Source organism: Bombina bombina, chromosome 2 (genome assembly GCF_027579735.1).
Source record: "Bombina bombina isolate aBomBom1 chromosome 2, aBomBom1.pri, whole genome shotgun sequence".
NCBI lineage: Eukaryota > Metazoa > Chordata > Amphibia > Anura > Bombinatoridae > Bombina > Bombina bombina.
Window position 1 is genome coordinate 460085864 of NC_069500.1, and position 17883 is coordinate 460103746.

General features: G+C 36.6%; 1 protein-coding gene and 1 long non-coding RNA gene across 2 annotated transcripts in view; one reads left to right on the forward strand and one right to left on the reverse strand.

Annotated features, from left to right (window-relative positions):
• Nucleotides 1-8430, forward strand: part of CRYBB1 (crystallin beta B1) — a 32948-nt gene extending 24518 nt beyond the window's left edge. The window contains exons 6-8 of the mRNA XM_053700540.1: nucleotides 3091-3223; nucleotides 6461-6603; nucleotides 8080-8430. Coding sequence (XP_053556515.1) covers nucleotides 3091-3223; nucleotides 6461-6603; nucleotides 8080-8272 — 469 coding nt within the window. The 3' untranslated portion in view covers nucleotides 8273-8430. The remainder of the gene's footprint in view (nucleotides 1-3090; nucleotides 3224-6460; nucleotides 6604-8079) is intronic.
• LOC128647824 (uncharacterized) overlaps nucleotides 1-15906 on the reverse strand; it is a 159933-nt gene extending 144027 nt beyond the window's left edge. The window contains exon 1 of the long non-coding RNA XR_008400427.1: nucleotides 15882-15906. This is a non-coding gene — a long non-coding RNA (uncharacterized LOC128647824). The remainder of the gene's footprint in view (nucleotides 1-15881) is intronic.
• Nucleotides 15907-17883: the final 1977 nt, after the last annotated feature.

Sequence of the window (17883 nt, forward strand, 5' to 3'; positions counted from 1 at the left end):
GTATAGCAAAGGGAAGGTAAAGTAGATCAAGGATAATACCTTGTTTTGTCAGAATAGGCGTTTCGTCCTCACATGCCAAACTCACCCCCTGCAGCTGTATGAGATCCTTCGCATTGATTACAGGCAGGTGAGGGTCAGCTTTACTTTTAAAGATATAAATAGAAATAAAGAGCCATACAAATATAACCAGAGATTCTCCAAACCTTGGTAAGACTGACAATGGTTAAGTTCTACATATTTTATAAATACATTTCCTTTCTCTAGTAGGGCGTGTTGTATAGTATTCTGTTGTCTAGACCTCATCACCACATACTCTATATATAAACACATGGTTTAAATCACATTTCAGCAGTCTCACAAATCTATATAAAATAAGTCTTTGATGGGTTACCAGACTTTCTCATTACACCTGGTAATATGAAGGCATTTATCGATTACTTTAATATACATGTTGTGTTATGAAATAAATAGTAAATAAGAAATGCATTTAAAATAGAGGTTTAATTTGTATTAGTTTTAAATCAAGTTGCTTTAAACATAAAATGCATGTGAAGTCAATTACTTCCACTTTTCTTCCTGAATTTTGTTAAAATGTATCACCTTTCCATGAGAGCATACCTAGATAGGCTCAGTAGCATGCACATGAGCACTATATGTGTAACATAGTTACAAACATAGCAACCACTTGCCATATAGAGCGCAAGATGTGCTCACTACAGATATTTCCTTGAAATGGGAAGAGTTAAGTTTCAACAAAGAAAACCAAGAATAATACATTCCACTTTTTTTTTTAATTGTACGCTCTGTCTGAATAATTAAAGTTTAATTTTGACATCAATGTCCCTTTAAAAATAGTTCTTTATCTATCTGGTAATCCTTGGCTTCAGTTATTATTTCTGCTTGGGCACAAAGGCAATAATAACTTGAAAGTACCATAGGTACATCAGAGGAATTTGACAACCAGAGCCGGGGGCTAATGTTCAGCAAACAGAAAATTGGAAGTGACAGAGAAGTGCAGGGTGTTCTTTGCTGATTTATGAGTAGCTGCCTGGTTTGTGAGTTTGACACTGGAGTGAAAAATTCATGCCGTGCATTGTGATGTTATTTTGCAAAACAAAAACAATTACACCATTGTGTAAACAACAATAATAAAGTTGACTGTGATGTATATTGAAACAATATGATATAATTCATCATATTATAGGGTTAAGTGACTCTGTCCCTTATATATATATATATATATATATATATATATATATTTTTATATATATATATATATATACACATATATATACACACACACACACATATATATATATATATATATATATATACACACACACACACATATATATATATATATACACACACACATATATATATATATATATATACACACACACACACACACATATATATATACACACACACACACACACACACATATATATACACACACACACACATATATATATATATACACACACACATATATATATACACACACACACACACACACATATATATATATATATATACACACACACACACACACACATATATATATATATACACATAACATATGGGACAAACCCTCGCTATTCATAATCAGGTACAGAAACTTAATTGATAACTTACAGGTGCAACAAAGGTGCTTTCATTTAAAGCAGTTTCATGAATACTACTTCTATCTTTTATGGCATTTTGTAAAAGTTTTCATTTTTAAATGAATAACTTCATCAAAATAAAAAAAAAATGCTGCTATGTGACTATCAGTTTTAAAGAACCACAAATGTCAGCAGCCCAACATTTCGAGTAGTGTGTAGCTTTCTTGCCAGACGATTTTTTTTTTTATGTTAGTTCATCATTACCTTTTTGCTAGAAACAGCAATCTGGGAATTCATAGCAGCAGGAGAAGGTTAACGGAAAAACATTTTGGTTACTTTTGTTACTCCTGCAAAATTATAAAATCCAGAAGCACCCCTATATACTAACTTGCTTAAAATAACCACAAACTCTATAGACTAGTGTAATCTTAATGCTAAAAAGTTTTTTTTTGCGATTAAATATTAAAGGGACACTGAACCCAAATTCTTTCTTTCATGATTCAGATAGAGCATGCAATTTTAAGCAACTTTCTAATTTACTCCTATTATCAATTTTTATTAGTTCTCTTGCTATCTTTGTTTAAAAAAAGAAGGCATCTAGGCTAAGGAACCATCCAATGTTTGGTGCAGAACTCTAGACAGCACTTGTTTATTGGTGGGTGAATTTATCCACCAATCAGCAAGAACAAATTAGGTTGTTTAACAAAAATGGGCCGGCATCTAAACTTACATTATTGCTTTTCAAATAAAGATACCAAGAAAATGAAGAACATTTGATAATAGGAGTAAATTAGAAAGTTGCTTAAAATTGCATGCTCTATCTGAATCACGAAAGAAAAAATTTGGGTTCAGTGTCCCTTTAAATAAATAAAAAAAGCACATTCATTTTTAAACTAATCCTAATAGAAACGCAGTTATGGATTAATCATTAACCATGTCAACTAAGCAATGAATAAATGTAGCTGCAAACATTTTAAATCTGTTTTGTTTAACCAATGCATTTGGTGAAAACTGTTATAGTGTATTATGCTACTGTCGCAGCTCAAAGTGCAAGTAATCAGAAAATATTTGCACTTCTTATTATATGTGAATGTGTTCAGTAACATGAGTTTTGTTTGTTTGGTTTTTTTAAACAGGAAAGTAAATATTATATTTTCACAATTATATTTTATTATTAGCCCCCTATGCAAATACAAAGAAAATATTAATTGTGACAATCTATGATTAAAAGTACTTGGTTTGCATAATGGTGCAAATATTTAAATAAAATAGAACAATAAGATTTAAAATGTATTTTATGTCTAATTTTGTTAACATGAATTGTATGGTTAATTTCATTTCATGGATTATTTTCTTATTATTTTTGCATTTTTATGTATGTTTGTCATCATGTTGGTTTGTCTTTTTCCCCAATGTGAATCCATCCTTATTCCTCCAACCACTTCAATCTGAATTGTGGCCTCCCTTGTAACCATCTTCTCAGCTGGGTTGCTTATGAGCAGTCGAACTTCCGTGGCGAGATGTTTATCCTGGAGAAGGGCGAGTATCCTCGTTGGGATACCTGGTCTAGCAGCTATAGGAGCGACTGCTTCGTGTCCCTACGCCCCATCCGAATGGTAAAAATTTGAATGTTTTAATTTTGTCTAGTCACTCTTAGCTATTAAACTAAAACTGGCAGTAATGCATTCAAGGTAAATATTATAAATATGTTGACATGTTTTGCTTTAAAATGATGCATTAAAATTATGTATTTAATGTTTAGAAAACATACAAGTACACATATACGCAACAGAACACACCTTTAATTCTAGACAGTTTAATTCCAGCACAGTATGTAATACCAACCAAAAAGTGCCAGTTACACATTTTGTAATACAGCCAAAGACCGGGTAATGTAAACTTATTTGTTTAAATATTATTTTCTTGGAATAAAGCTTTCAAAACTTCTCATTATCCATAGTATTCATGTAATAATAGTAAAACTAATTGCCAGATTAAAGGGACATGATACCCATATGGGATACAACATATATGTAAAAAGGTAACATAAAAAAATATCACATAAACATCTCAGTGCAAAAAAGGAAGATTTTTACCTCAAATTTATTCATCTTACCAGAATAAGTGCTCGGTTAGCAGTTAACCATCAGCAAACAGCCAATCAGCATCATCATAGACTCACAAGATTTCATAATAAACTTTCTAAAACTGAGAAGGGCAATTACATGACTGATTGCCTGCACATACTAGGTACAAATTCCCAGACTAGATTGGCTGCTTAAAGGGACACTGAACCCAAATTTTTTCTTTCATGATTCAGATAGAGCATGCAATTTTAAGCAACTTTCTAATTTACTCCTATTAATTTTTTTTCTTCGTTCTCTTGCTATGTTTATTTGAAAAAGAAGGCATCTAAGCTTTTTTTGGGGTTCAGAACTCTGGATAGCACTTTTTTATTGGTGGATGAATTTATCCACCAATCAGCAAGGACAACCCAGAGGTTGTTCACCAAGAATGGGCCGGCATCTAAACTTACATTCTTGCATTTCAAATAAAGATACCAAGAGAATGAAGAAAATTTGATAATAGGAGTAAATTAGAAAGTTGCTTAAAATGTCATGCTCTATCTGAATCACAAAAGAAAAAATTTGTGTTCAGTGTCCCTTTAAAGTCCATCTCCAGTGGTATGTCGCTAGTGAAGAAATTTTGTCAGCTTTTTACAGATATGCTGCATCATTTTCAAATACTTCAGTATTTGGGTTACATGTTCCTTTAATGTCTTTCCAGCACTGACTTACATCACATAAATTAAATAATATACAGCAAAAATGGATACCAAGGTTCCCTCTCAGCCCATTGTCTCAATTTAATCTAAACTTCAAACAGTTTTATACCACAAATCTTTCTTCCAAAACTTAAAAAAAAAATTGAAAATTCCTAACTCAATGATCATATTTCCTGAAATATGAAGATGACAACTTGCAAATAATTAAAAAGTGTAATTTTCCTAACTGAAAATATTAGTATTGCAGGATTTAGACAGACAAAATAAACATACATGAAATCAATAGAGTGAACTTCCGATATAAACTGATCACCCAGAAGAACTTTGACCACTAAAGAGGGTGCCCAGTTGTACTAACAATACTTTACTCATTGCAATGTGTTGCAATTGTAATATTTTAAGTGCAGCTTTTAAAAATATAGCCGGTCATTTAACAGAATAATTGCATTAGCTCTGTTGGATCTTTGTAGAGATAAATTAAATCATATGGCAATTCATCAAATCTGTCTTCTAAGCTTGAACTGCTGTCCTTTAATACAGTTATAGGGACATTATAATGAAAAATATGATAAGCTCTAGTTTACTGAAGCATGTAGTGTTTGAACTACTGACAGCAAAATGGATTAAACACATAGGCAAAGTCCCACTTGGGAGATGCAAGCAGAACATGGCTTGTGACTGGCCGGCCATGTGCTTGCCACTTTTGATTACATTATCTATGATTTCCTGCTCAAGAGCTGCAATGTTTACAGCTCACAAATGGGACTTTACCTATGCATTTAATATACTTACAGGAACACAGACTAAATGTTTCATTTTACCCAAGTACAATAATTAACCAATTAGCAATATTTAAGAAATGCAACCATAGTGACAAGAATTATTCAAAGGTTTTTCAGCCCCACAAATTTAGCTTGAATAGCTGTAAGTTCTGATCATCTAGCAGCCAAATAGTTAAACCAAATTTTTACTGCTTTTCCTCCTACGACATTCAGGGATCAGTCCAATTTAGCTTAACAAAAGCAAGTTTATCTAAGTAGTGTGTCTCTATCTGCTATTGTGTTTTCAGCATTGTGTTGGCCTATGTCCCAGGTGTTTTTTTTTTACCCAGCTGCTCATTCAATTAGTGATGATTGGACACTACAGCTATATTCACAATCAGAACTATGTAAAACCACTGTTTTTTTTGCCAACGCAGGCATCAAAATTATTATCATAACAATGTTTTATTTATAATAATTCCATATCCCACAGCATGATATATGTAAGTTGAGAGAAATGGCATATAAAAAAGGAAAATAATTTGCATAACCTGCTATTGAAAATAAGTGGGTTTAGATTGAGAGGAATAATTTCAAGACAACGGGAAAGACAAATATTCTCATATTCCATGAACAGAATACATTATCAATTAAAATAGCTCACTTTTCATTTGATTTATTACAGTCCAAGGTTTCAGTGTATGAACGGCAAATATTTTATTTAAAAAGTATATTAAAAAAGTTACTACATCTGACATCATTTTGTGCCCTGCTTTTTCCCTTGTGTCTTAAATTAGGTGTTGTGAACTTGTTTGTCTAATTGTGGTTGTATAGTTTATTTATTGGTTCTCATTGACTTAAAGAATAACATACTGTTCTAAAGTAGAATGTGAAGTTGGATAAAAACAAAAATACCAATGACCACTGTTTCCTCTAAAGCCAGTTTTGTGTGCGTCCCAGCAGTGAAACTGTTAATCAGGTAACCACACACTGCAATTAGCAAACATGACACAATGCAGACTTGAAGGTATGGTTCTCTTATTAACTGTTTCACTGCTGGGCCACACACAAAACTGGCCTTAGAGGGTACACTGCCAACAACATACTCAGAAACATGTACAAAGCAAACACAGAGTTACTGACAAAAGTTTAGTAAAACTATTAACAGCTGCGTGGCCAGTGTTTAAATGTTTTGGTGCAATCATTCATCACGAAATGTCTTTGAAGACCTACTGTCATTTATCGTAATGAAATATGGTGTAACAAATTCATCTTAATTAATTGTCATAATGTACGGCCACCTACAGGATAGCCAAGAACATAAAATCTCCTTGTATGAATCCGCCGACTTCAAGGGCAACAAGATGGAAATCATTGAGGATGACGTGCCCAGCCTGTGGGCCTACGGATTCTGTGACCGCGTGGGAAGCGTAAAAGTCCCTAGCGGAACGTGAGTTTAGCTTATTTTGGTTGATTCTATCAAGCTGTTCCTTATTGTTTATAATTGTTAACTCTTGCTACAAAAATACATTTTACAGAGTGTAAGAAGCATGGCTCATTCATGATAAACACCAAATAAACGAGTAGCTTAAAGGGACACTGAACCCAATTTTTTTCTTTCGTGATTCAGATAGAGCATACAATTTTAAGCAACTTTCTAATTTACTCCTATTATCAAATTTTCTTCATTTTTCTCTGTATCTTTATTTTAAATTACAAGAATATAAGTTTAGATGCCGGCCCATTTTTGGTGAACAACCTGGGTTGTTCTTGCCAATTGGTGGATAAATTCATCCACCAATTGAAAAGTGCTGTCCACGGGGCTGAACCAAAAAAAAGCTTAGATGCCTTATTTTTCAAATAAAGATAGCAAGAGAATGAAGACAAATTCATAATAGACGTAAATTATAAAGTTGCTTAAAATTGCATGCTCTATCAGAATCACGAAAGAAAAAAATTTGTGTTCAGTGTCCCTTTAAGCCTATGCATTGAATGTTTTATCTTAGAAGCTAAAGAGATTTGAATTAGATATGTTGGGCGTTATTGTCCTGATTCACTATTAAATTACAATATTTGGAAATAAGTATGTGTTTATATAAGTATACAAATTACATAAAATGGACATAAAAAATCCTTGTTTTTTTCTTTTTTTTAATTGTGCTTGTTTTCCCTTGAAATCGTGCAAATTGCCTAAAGCAGCTACATACTAAAAATAATTGCACTTACAGATAGCCCTAATTGTCTTCAATTAAAGCAGGTAAGATAAACTCAGCTGGGCTTTAAAGGGACACTGAACCCAAATTTTTTTCTTTCGTGATTCAGATAGAGCATGCAATTTTAAGCAACTTTCTAATTTACTCCTATTATCAAATTTTCTTTGTTCTCTTGCTATCTTTATTTGAAAAAGAAGGCATCTAAGCTTTTGTTTTTGGTTCAGGACTCTGGACAGCACTTTTTTATTGGTGGATGAATTTATCCAGCAATCAGCAAGAACAACCCAGGTTGTTGTTAACCAAAAATGGGCCGGCATCTAAACTTATATTCTTGCATTTCAAATGAAGATACCAAGAGAATGAAGAAAATTTGATAATAGGAGTAAATTAGAAAGTTGCTTAAAATGTCATGCTCTATCTGAATCACAAAAGAAAAAATTTGGTTTAGTGTTCCTTTAATGTAGTTTTGCTATTTTGAAATGCTTTTAAAACATTTATTTTGAATGTAGGTTTTTCACAATTCAGTACATAACTGCTTATATGTAAAATACATGTATAACAAATAATGCCTTTTTAAAGAACCAATATGGTTCCCTAATGAGTATAAAATTAGCTTGTAAATGGATAATCTGAGTTTTAAAAAAAATTATCTTTGTTAAACTATGACTTTTCATCCCTTCTAAATTGCTGCGGGTTTCTTTTTTTTTTTCCAGTTGGGTTGGATATCAGTACCCAGGATACAGAGGTTACCAATATTTGTTTGAGAACTGTGATTTCAGGCACTGGAGTGAATGGAGTGCCTTTCAGCCCCAGATTCAGTCTATCCGTCGTATCAGAGACATGCAATGGCATCAGAAGGGTTGCTTCCTTATACCCGCCGCTACTGCTGCTGCAACAACCAAGTAATCCAATTACACACTGCCCCAACGTTGACAGAGATCTATCGGGAAGCTTCAAATTGACATTTCCACATTTTTATAATCTGCTCTTGTCAACTGAGTTGCTGTATATTTCACATTTACTGGATGTACTTTATGATGCAAATAAATACAATTTATGAAATATACATTTTTCCTTGTTGTATACTTGAGTAGGCAAAATGCACTACCTATGTAATTCACTTGTGCATTATTTGCTAAAGATTTGTGGAAAATTACAAAATCAATGTAGTTGTAATATAAAACTAGTTTTTAAAGGGGCATAAAACAAAAAAATTTTTCTTTCATGATTTTGATAGAGCATGTGACTTTAAACAACTTTCCAATTAACTTCTGTTATCTAATTAGTTTTGTTCTTTTGATATCCTTTGTTCAAAAGATTACCTAGGTAGGTTCAGGAGCTAATGATTGGTGGCTGCACATGTATGACTCATGTTATTGGCCCTCCCAATGCTTTCAGCTAGCTGCCATTAGTGCATTGCTGCTTCCTCAGCAAAGGATACCAAGAGAATAAAGCAAATTAGATAATAGAAGTAAATGAGAAAGTTGTTTAAAGTTGTATTCTCTATCTCAATCATAAAATAAATATTTTGGATTTCATGTCCCTTTAAGGTTTAAAGAGCTGTTAGACTTTAACCTGATACAATCTTTTGGATTGCAGTAATTTCTACAGAAAAACTAAAAACATGGATCAATATGACCTATTTGCATGTTATGCTCATCAGTACAAAACTCAAATCAGTTATAGGTACTTTGTACAGGAAAGGATCATGCATGTACAAAAACTGTAGTACATTATGAAATGTCTTCTTTAAAGGGACATGGAAATCACGGTTCAAATACAGCATTGCACGTAACACACTAGAGCATTTTCTTATTGCACTTTTATGTCACCTTAAGCTGAAAAATATGACAATGAAGATGAACATTTTAGCCAAGTGAAAATGACAACATACGTATAACTATTTCTATTTAATTGTTTTACAGTGACTAGAAGAATGTATCTATAAAATGTGTACCCAAGTTATAGGGACTCCCTACAACGTTTAATGTTTACTGTTAAAGCACATTTTTGCATGTTAAGCAACATTAAGCAATTTCTATATTAAACATTTTAGTTCACACTTATTTCCCCTTTTAGACTCAACAATAAATGTATTTATCCCAAATTAAAAAAAAGAGTTACAGATAATTATAGATAAGTATAGTTAAAAGCCACCTCCTCCCTTACATAACTACTGATGGAATGCTAATATAAAACAGAATTTATGTTTACCTGATAAATTACTTTCTCCAACGGTGTGTCCGGTCCACGGCGTCATCCTTACTTGTGGGATATTCTCTTCCCCAACAGGAAATGGCAAAGAGCCCAGCAAAGCTGGTCACATGATCCCTCCTAGGCTCCGCCTACCCCAGTCATTCGACCGACGTTAAGGAGGAATATTTGCATAGGAGAAACCATATGGTACCGTGGTGACTGTAGTTAAAGAAAATAAATTATCAGACCTGATTAAAAAAACCAGGGCGGGCCGTGGACCGGACACACCGTTGGAGAAAGTAATTTATCAGGTAAACATAAATTCTGTTTTCTCCAACATAGGTGTGTCCGGTCCACGGCGTCATCCTTACTTGTGGGAACCAATACCAAAGCTTTAGGACACGGATGAAGGGAGGGAGCAAATCAGGTCACCTAAATGGAAGGCACCACGGCTTGCAAAACCTTTCTCCCAAAAATAGCCTCAGAAGAAGCAAAAGTATCAAACTTGTAAAATTTGGTAAAAGTGTGCAGTGAAGACCAAGTCGCTGCCCTACATATCTGATCAACAGAAGCCTCGTTCTTGAAGGCCCATGTGGAAGCCACAGCCCTAGTGGAATGAGCTGTGATTCTTTCGGGAGGCTGCCGTCCGGCAGTCTCGTAAGCCAATCTGATGATGCTTTTAATCCAAAAAGAGAGAGAGGTAGAAGTTGCTTTTTGACCTCTCCTTTTACCAGAATAAACAACAAACAAGGAAGATGTTTGTCTAAAATCCTTTGTAGCATCTAAATAGAATTTTAGAGCGCGAACAACATCCAAATTGTGCAACAAACGTTCCTTCTTTGAAACTGGTTTCGGACACAGAGAAGGTACGATAAACTCCTGGTTAATGTTTTTGTTAGAAACAACTTTTGGAAGAAAACCAGGTTTAGTACGTAAAACCACCTTATCTGCATGGAACACCAGATAAGGAGGAGAACACTGCAGAGCAGATAATTCTGAAACTCTTCTAGCAGAAGAAATTGCAACTAAAAACAAAACTTTCCAAGATAATAACTTAATATCAACGGAATGCAAGGGTTCAAACGGAACCCCCTGAAGAACTGAAAGAACTAAATTGAGACTCCAAGGAGGAGTCAAAGGTTTGTAAACAGGCTTAATTCTAACCAGAGCCTGAACAAAGGCTTGAACATCTGGCACAGCGGCCAGCTTTTTGTGAAGTAACACAGACAAGGCAGAAATCTGTCCCTTCAGGGAACTTGCAGATAATCCTTTTTCCAATCCTTCTTGAAGGAAGGATAGAATCCTAGGAATCTTAACCTTGTCCCAAGGGAATCCTTTAGATTCACACCAACAGATATATTTTTTCCAAATTTTGTGGTAAATCTTTCTAGTTACAGGCTTTCTGGCCTGAACAAGAGTATCGATAACAGAATCTGAGAATCCTCGCTTCGATAAGATCAAGCGTTCAATCTCCAAGCAGTCAGCTGGAGTGAAACCAGATTCGGATGTTCGAACGGACCCTGAACAAGAAGGTCTCGTCTCAAAGGTAGCTTCCAAGGAGGAGCCGATGACATATTCACCAGATCTGCGTACCAAGTCCTGCGTGGCCACGCAGGAGCTATCAAGATCACCGACGCCCTCTCCTGATTGATCCTGGCTACCAGCCTGGGGATGAGAGGAACACATAAGCTAGTTTGAAGGTCCAAGGTGCTACTAGTGCATCCACTAGAGCCGCCTTGGGATCCCTGGATCTGGACCCGTAGCAAGGAACTTTGAAGTTCTGACGAGAGGCCATCAGATCCATGTCTGGAATGCCCCACAGCTGAGTGACTTGGGCAAAGATTTCCGGATGGAGTTCCCACTCCCCCGGATGCAATGTCTGACGACTCAGAAAATCCGCTTCCCAATTTTCCACTCCTGGGATGTGGATAGCAGACAGGTGGCAGGAGTGAGACTCCGCCCATAGAATGATTTTGGTCACTTCTTCCATCGCCAGGGAACTCCTTGTTCCCCCCTGATGGTTGATGTACGCAACAGTTGTCATGTTGTCTGATTGAAACCGTATGAACTTGGCCCTCGCTAGCTGAGGCCAAGCCTTGAGAGCATTGAATATCGCTCTCAGTTCCAGAATATTTATCGGTAGAAGAGATTCTTCCCGAGACCAAAGACCCTGAGCTTTCAGGGATCCCCAGACCGCGCCCCAGCCCATCAGACTGGCGTCGGTCGTGACAATGACCCACTCTGGTCTGCGGAATGTCATCCCTCGTGACAGGTTGTCCAGGGACAGCCACCAACGGAGTGAGTCTCTGGTCCTCTGATTTACTTGTATCTTCGGAGACAAGTCTGTATAGTCCCCATTCCACTGACTGAGCATGCACAGTTGTAATGGTCTTAGATGAATGCGTGCAAAAGGAACTATGTCCATTGCCGCTACCATCAACCCGATCACTTCCATGCACTGAGCTATGGAAGGAAGAGGAACGGAATGGAGTATCCGACAAGAGTCTAGAAGTTTTGTTTTTCTGGCCTCTGTCAGAAAAATCCTCATTTCTAAGGAGTCTATTATTGTTCCCAAGAAGGGAACCCTTGTTGACGGAGATAGAGAACTCTTTTCCACGTTCACTTTCCATCCGTGAGATCTGAGAAAGGTCAGGACAATGTCCGTGTGAGCCTTTGCTTGAGGAAGGGACGACGCTTGAATCAGAATGTCGTCCAAGTAAGGTACTACAGCAATGCCCCTTGGTCTTAGCACAGCTAGAAGGGACCCTAGTATCTTTGTGAAAATCCTTGGAGCAGTGGCTAATCCGAAAGGAAGCGCCACGAACTGGTAATGTTTGTCCAGGAATGCGAACCTCAGGAACCGATGATGTTCCTAGTGGATAGGAATATGTAGATACGCATCCTTTAAATCCACCGTGGTCATGAATTGACCTTCCTGGATGGAAGGAAGAATAGTTTGAATGGTTTCCATCTTGAACGATGGAACCTTGAGAAACTTGTTTAAGATCTTGAGATCTAAGATTGGTCTGAACGTTCCCTCTTTTTTGGGAACTATAAACAGATTGGAGTAGAACCCCATCCCTTGTTCTCTTAATGGAACGGGATGAATCACTCCCATTTTTAACAGGTCTTCTACACAATGTAAGAATGCCTGTCTTTTTATGTGGTCTGAAGACAACTGAGACCTGTGGAACCTCCCCCTTGGGGGAAGTCCCTTGAATTCCAGAAGATAACCTTGGGAGACTATTTCTAGCGCCCAAGGATCCAGAACATCTCTTGCCCAAGCCTGAGCGAAGAGAGAGAGTCTGCCCCCCACCAGATCCGGTCCCGGATCGGGGGCCAACATTTCATGCTGTCTTGGTAGCAGTGGCAGGTTTCTTGGCCTGCTTTCCCTTGTTCCAGCCTTGCATTGGTCTCCAAGCTGGCTTGGCTTGAGAAGTATTACCCTCTTGCTTAGAGGACGTAGCACTTTGGGCTGGTCCGTTTCTACGAAAGGGACGAAAATTAGGTTTATTTTTTGCCTTGAAAGGCCGATCCTGAGGAAGGGCGTGGCCCTTACCCCCAGTGATATCCGAGATAATCTCTTTCAAGTCAGGGCCAAACAGCGTTTTCCCCTTGAAAGGAATGTTAAGTAGCTTGTTCTTGGAAGACACATCAGCCGACCAAGATTTCAACCAAAGCGCTCTGCGCGCCACAATAGCAAACTCAGAATTCTTAGCCGCTAACCTAGCCAATTGCAAAGTGGCGTCTAGGGTGAAAGAATTAGCCAATTTGAGAGCATTGATTCTGTCCATAATCTCCTCATAAGGAGGAGAATCACTGTCGACCGCCTTTATCAGCTCATCGAACCAGAAACATGCGGCTGTAGCGACAGGGACAATGCATGAAATTGGTTGTAGAAGGTAACCCTGCTGAACAAACATCTTTTTAAGCAAACCTTCTAATTTTTTATCCATAGGATCTTTGAAAGCACAACTATCCTCTATGGGTATAGTGGTGCGTTTGTTTAAAGTGGAAACCGCTCCCTCGACCTTGGGGACTGTCTGCCATAAGTCCTTTCTGGGGTCGACCATAGGAAACAATTTTTTAAATATGGGGGGAGGGACGAAAGGAATACCGGGCCTTTCCCATTCTTTATTAACAATGTCCGCCACCCGCTTGGGTATAGGAAAAGCTTCTGGGAGCCCCGGCACCTCTAGGAACTTGTCCATTTTACATAGTTTCTCTGGGATGACCAACTTGTCACAATCATCCAGAGTGGATAATACCTCCTTAAGCAGAATGCGGAGATGTTCCAACTTAAATTTAAATGCAATCACATCAGGTTCAGCTTGTTGAGAAATGTTCCCTGAATCAGTAATTTCTCCCTCAGACAAAACCTCCCTGGCCCCATCAGACTGAGTTAGGGGCCCTTCAGAAATATTAATATCAGCGTCGTCATGCTCTTCAGTATCTAAAACAGAGCAGTCGCGCTTACGCTGATAAGTGTTCATTTTGGCTAAAATGTTTTTGACAGAATTATCCATTACAGCCGTTAATTGTTGCATAGTAAGGAGTATTGGCGCGCTAGATGTACTAGGGGCCTCCTGAGTGGGCAAGACTCGTGTAGACGAAGGAGGGAATGATGCAGTACCATGCTTACTCCCCTCACTTGAGGAATCATCTTGGGCATCATTGTCATTGTCACATAAATCCCATTTATTTAAATGAATAGGAATTCTGGCTTCCCCACATTCAGAACACAGTCTATCTGGTAGTTCAGACATGTTAAACAGGCATAAACTTGATAACAAGTACAAAAAACGTTTTAAAATAAAACCGTTACTGTCACTTTAAATTTTAAACTGAACACACTTTATTACTGCAAATGCGAAAAAACATGAAGGAATTGTTCAAAATTTACCAAATTTTCACCACAGTGTCTTAAAGCCTTAAAAGTATTGCACACCAAATTTGGAAGCTTTAACCCTTAAAATAACGGAACCGGAGCCGTTTTGAACTTTAACCCCTTTACAGTCCCTGGTATCTGCTTTGCTGAGACCCAACCAAGCCCCAAGGGGAATACGATACCAAATGACGCCTTCAGAAAGTCTTTTCTAAGTATCAGAGCTCCTCTCACATGCGACTGCATGCCATGCCTCTCAAAAACAAGTGCGCAACACCGGCGCGAAAATGAGGCTCTGCCTATGCTTTGGGAAAGCCCCTAAAGAATAAGGTGTCTAAAACAGTGCCTGCCGATATTATTATATCAAAATACCCAGATAAAATGATTCCTCAAGGCTAAATATGTGTTAATAATCAATCGATTTAGCCCAAAAAAAAGTCTACAGTCTTAATAAGCCCTTTTTGAAGCCCTTATTTACAATCGTAATAAACATGGCTTACCGGATCCCAGAGGGAAAATGACAGCTTCCAGCATTACATCGTCTTGTTAGAATGTGTCATACCTCAAGCAGCAAGAGACTGCTCACTGTTCCCCCAACTGAAGTTAATTGCTCTCAACAGTCCTGTGTGGAACAGCCATGGATTTTAGTGACGGTTGCTAAAATCATTTTCCTCATACAAACAGAAATCTTCATCTCTTTTCTGTTTCTGAGTAAATAGTACATACCAGCACTATTTCAAAATAACAAACTCTTGATTGAATAATAAAAACTACAGTTAAACACTAAAAAACTCTAAGCCATCTCCGTGGAGATGTTGCCTGTACAACGGCAAAGAGAATGACTGGGGTAGGCGGAGCCTAGGAGGGATCATGTGACCAGCTTTGCTGGGCTCTTTGCCATTTCCTGTTGGGGAAGAGAATATCCCACAAGTAAGGATGACGCCGTGGACCGGACACACCTATGTTGGAGAAACATATTTTTTTAAAGAACTACATAATTTACAGTTATTCATTAGGGTGCACTGTGGTTTAAGGCAGATTGTAACTGGTTGTAAGAACAGCCAAACATTAGCTTTTGTTACCATCAAGTTGTATGGTTTAATTGTACAAGCATGCCATTAATCTGCTTAGTTCAACCAATATAAACAGAAGGGTGCTAAGTACAAAAAAATGCATTGAATGGATATTAAAGTTTCTTAATTAATGAATTAATCATATGGGAATTTGATTTCCCTTTAACCAGCTTACTATACCCTGGTTTAAATTTATGCTATATTGAAAAACAATGTTTGTTTTGGCTGATCAATTAGCTACTAAACCACTACATCATCAAATACAATTGCAATTTTTAGATTCCTGCACAATTCTATATTTTAGTAATATAATTTAATATTTTTTAAATACAATCTAGGAAGATTATGTTATTAATATTACCTGCCCACCATCTGTTGGATTCTTCTACTACTGTGATCAAATACTTTAAGTAAATATCAAGGTATTACTTTTATAGAGACAATCTCTTCTTAACTAATGTCTATATACAGCCTACCCCCCCCCCCCCCCAGTGACAGAGGAGAAAAAATATCTTTTCTATTTGATGCATCGGTTCTTTGTCGTATCATAAATCATATCTTATCTCTCCCTTACCTCTGCTGTCTTCCTGCTTAGGCCCTGGGGATCTAAAGCTCTCTGGTCAGGTGAGATTGTCTTAGAAGACTTGTCAATACTGCAAGGTCCCTCAAATACTTTTAGAAAGACAACATTTTAGCTTCACAGTTGTTTATCTCACTCTGAAGGGGTTTGATTGTGATGGAGAGCATATACATTATAATATGAAACTTAAAATGTTGATTGGTTTGGCCCTTAACCATACCAAATCTTCCAATTACCAAGTTGCTTGACAAAATCCCACAGCTGTGAGGTTTGCTTTTGTCCCCTCTAAATTTCAACTAAACTCACAATCCAATCACTCCAATCTTCTAGTCTCTACAAACCACAGACACTACACTTAATAAGGTATCCAATTACTTTCTTGCATATATTTACTCATCCTAGTCCAGGGACAGCAATGTCAAAATTAAACTTTAATAGTTTAGATTAAACATGCAATTTTATAACACTACTACAAACAAAGTTGCCATAGAAAACTGAAGACAAGTGCACACTCCTGTACGCCTATGAGACTACATAGATTCACTATTCAACTAAGGATACCAAGAGAACAAAATGAATTTGAAAGCAGAAGTAAATTGGAAAGTTTTTTTTTTAAATCGCATGTTCCATAAACCATAAAAGTTTATTTTTTACTTTACTGTCTCTTTAATACTGATGACTACCCTAAAGTTTCTAGAATATCTCAACCCTGTTGACCATTGCAACTGTGCCCTTTCCTTGCAGTCCTACTTTGTACTCTCCCTGCCTTTTTTATTCACTTTCCATATCTTGTCTACTTCATTAGGCTATTGGTATCCAATAGGATCTATTCTTGTTCCACTTCTATATATTATATTCATCTCCTCATTGAAAAACATAATATACGCATTTACTTTCAGTACCACTTTAACACTGATTATGTATCTTTTACTGCCATCTCACCCAAGTATTTATCGTATGTCCCTATCTTTATGTCATCTCCTGGAGGTAACACCACTATCTAAAACTTAATATGGTCAAAACTGATCTAATTGTCTTGTCTTGTCTTGTGCCAATCAAATCCATTATCTTAAATGGCAACAGTACTGATGGAGCTCATTCCTGGTTATTACTTTTGATTCTAGACTTTCCTTCAAACTCATATACAGCAACTCTGCCAATCTTGTTAACTTCATCTACAAAATATTGACACAATATATGTCGATTCCACTGCAAATATAAATTATGTTATGCCTTGTTGCAGCCTCCATGAATACACATTTTCACATTTAAAATATTATATACCTTGTTGTAAGTCCAGAGAATTAAACATTTCTTAGATTTTTTTATAGCTGGACATTTTTAGAATTATGCAAGCTCTAATGTATGGCATGAGTCTTCTGAAAAATAATTTATAACTATCACTTGTTGTTTTGCTTTTATAAACAATTATAAAAAGAGCCACTCTAGATATAAAAGTCCATCAGTATTTTGTTTTATGTTAAATGCCAATAACTTTGAGTAAACACTGCCCACTAATATATGGGCTTCTGTAATGATCAAAGGGAAAACACCTTAAGATAAGACATCTCTTTGCACTCGGTCTTTTCAATGCAACTTGAAATTCTGCCAGTTTATATCACAGGAAATATTGGCCTTCATGAATGTGAGGCACACCCTGTCTCTATGACCACCAAAACAATATCCACCAGATAAAAAAACAAAAAAACATCCTGTCTCTACAACTATTAAAATAATAATAAAATAATATTCCCTTGAAAGATCTTTTAAAGTAGTAAATGAT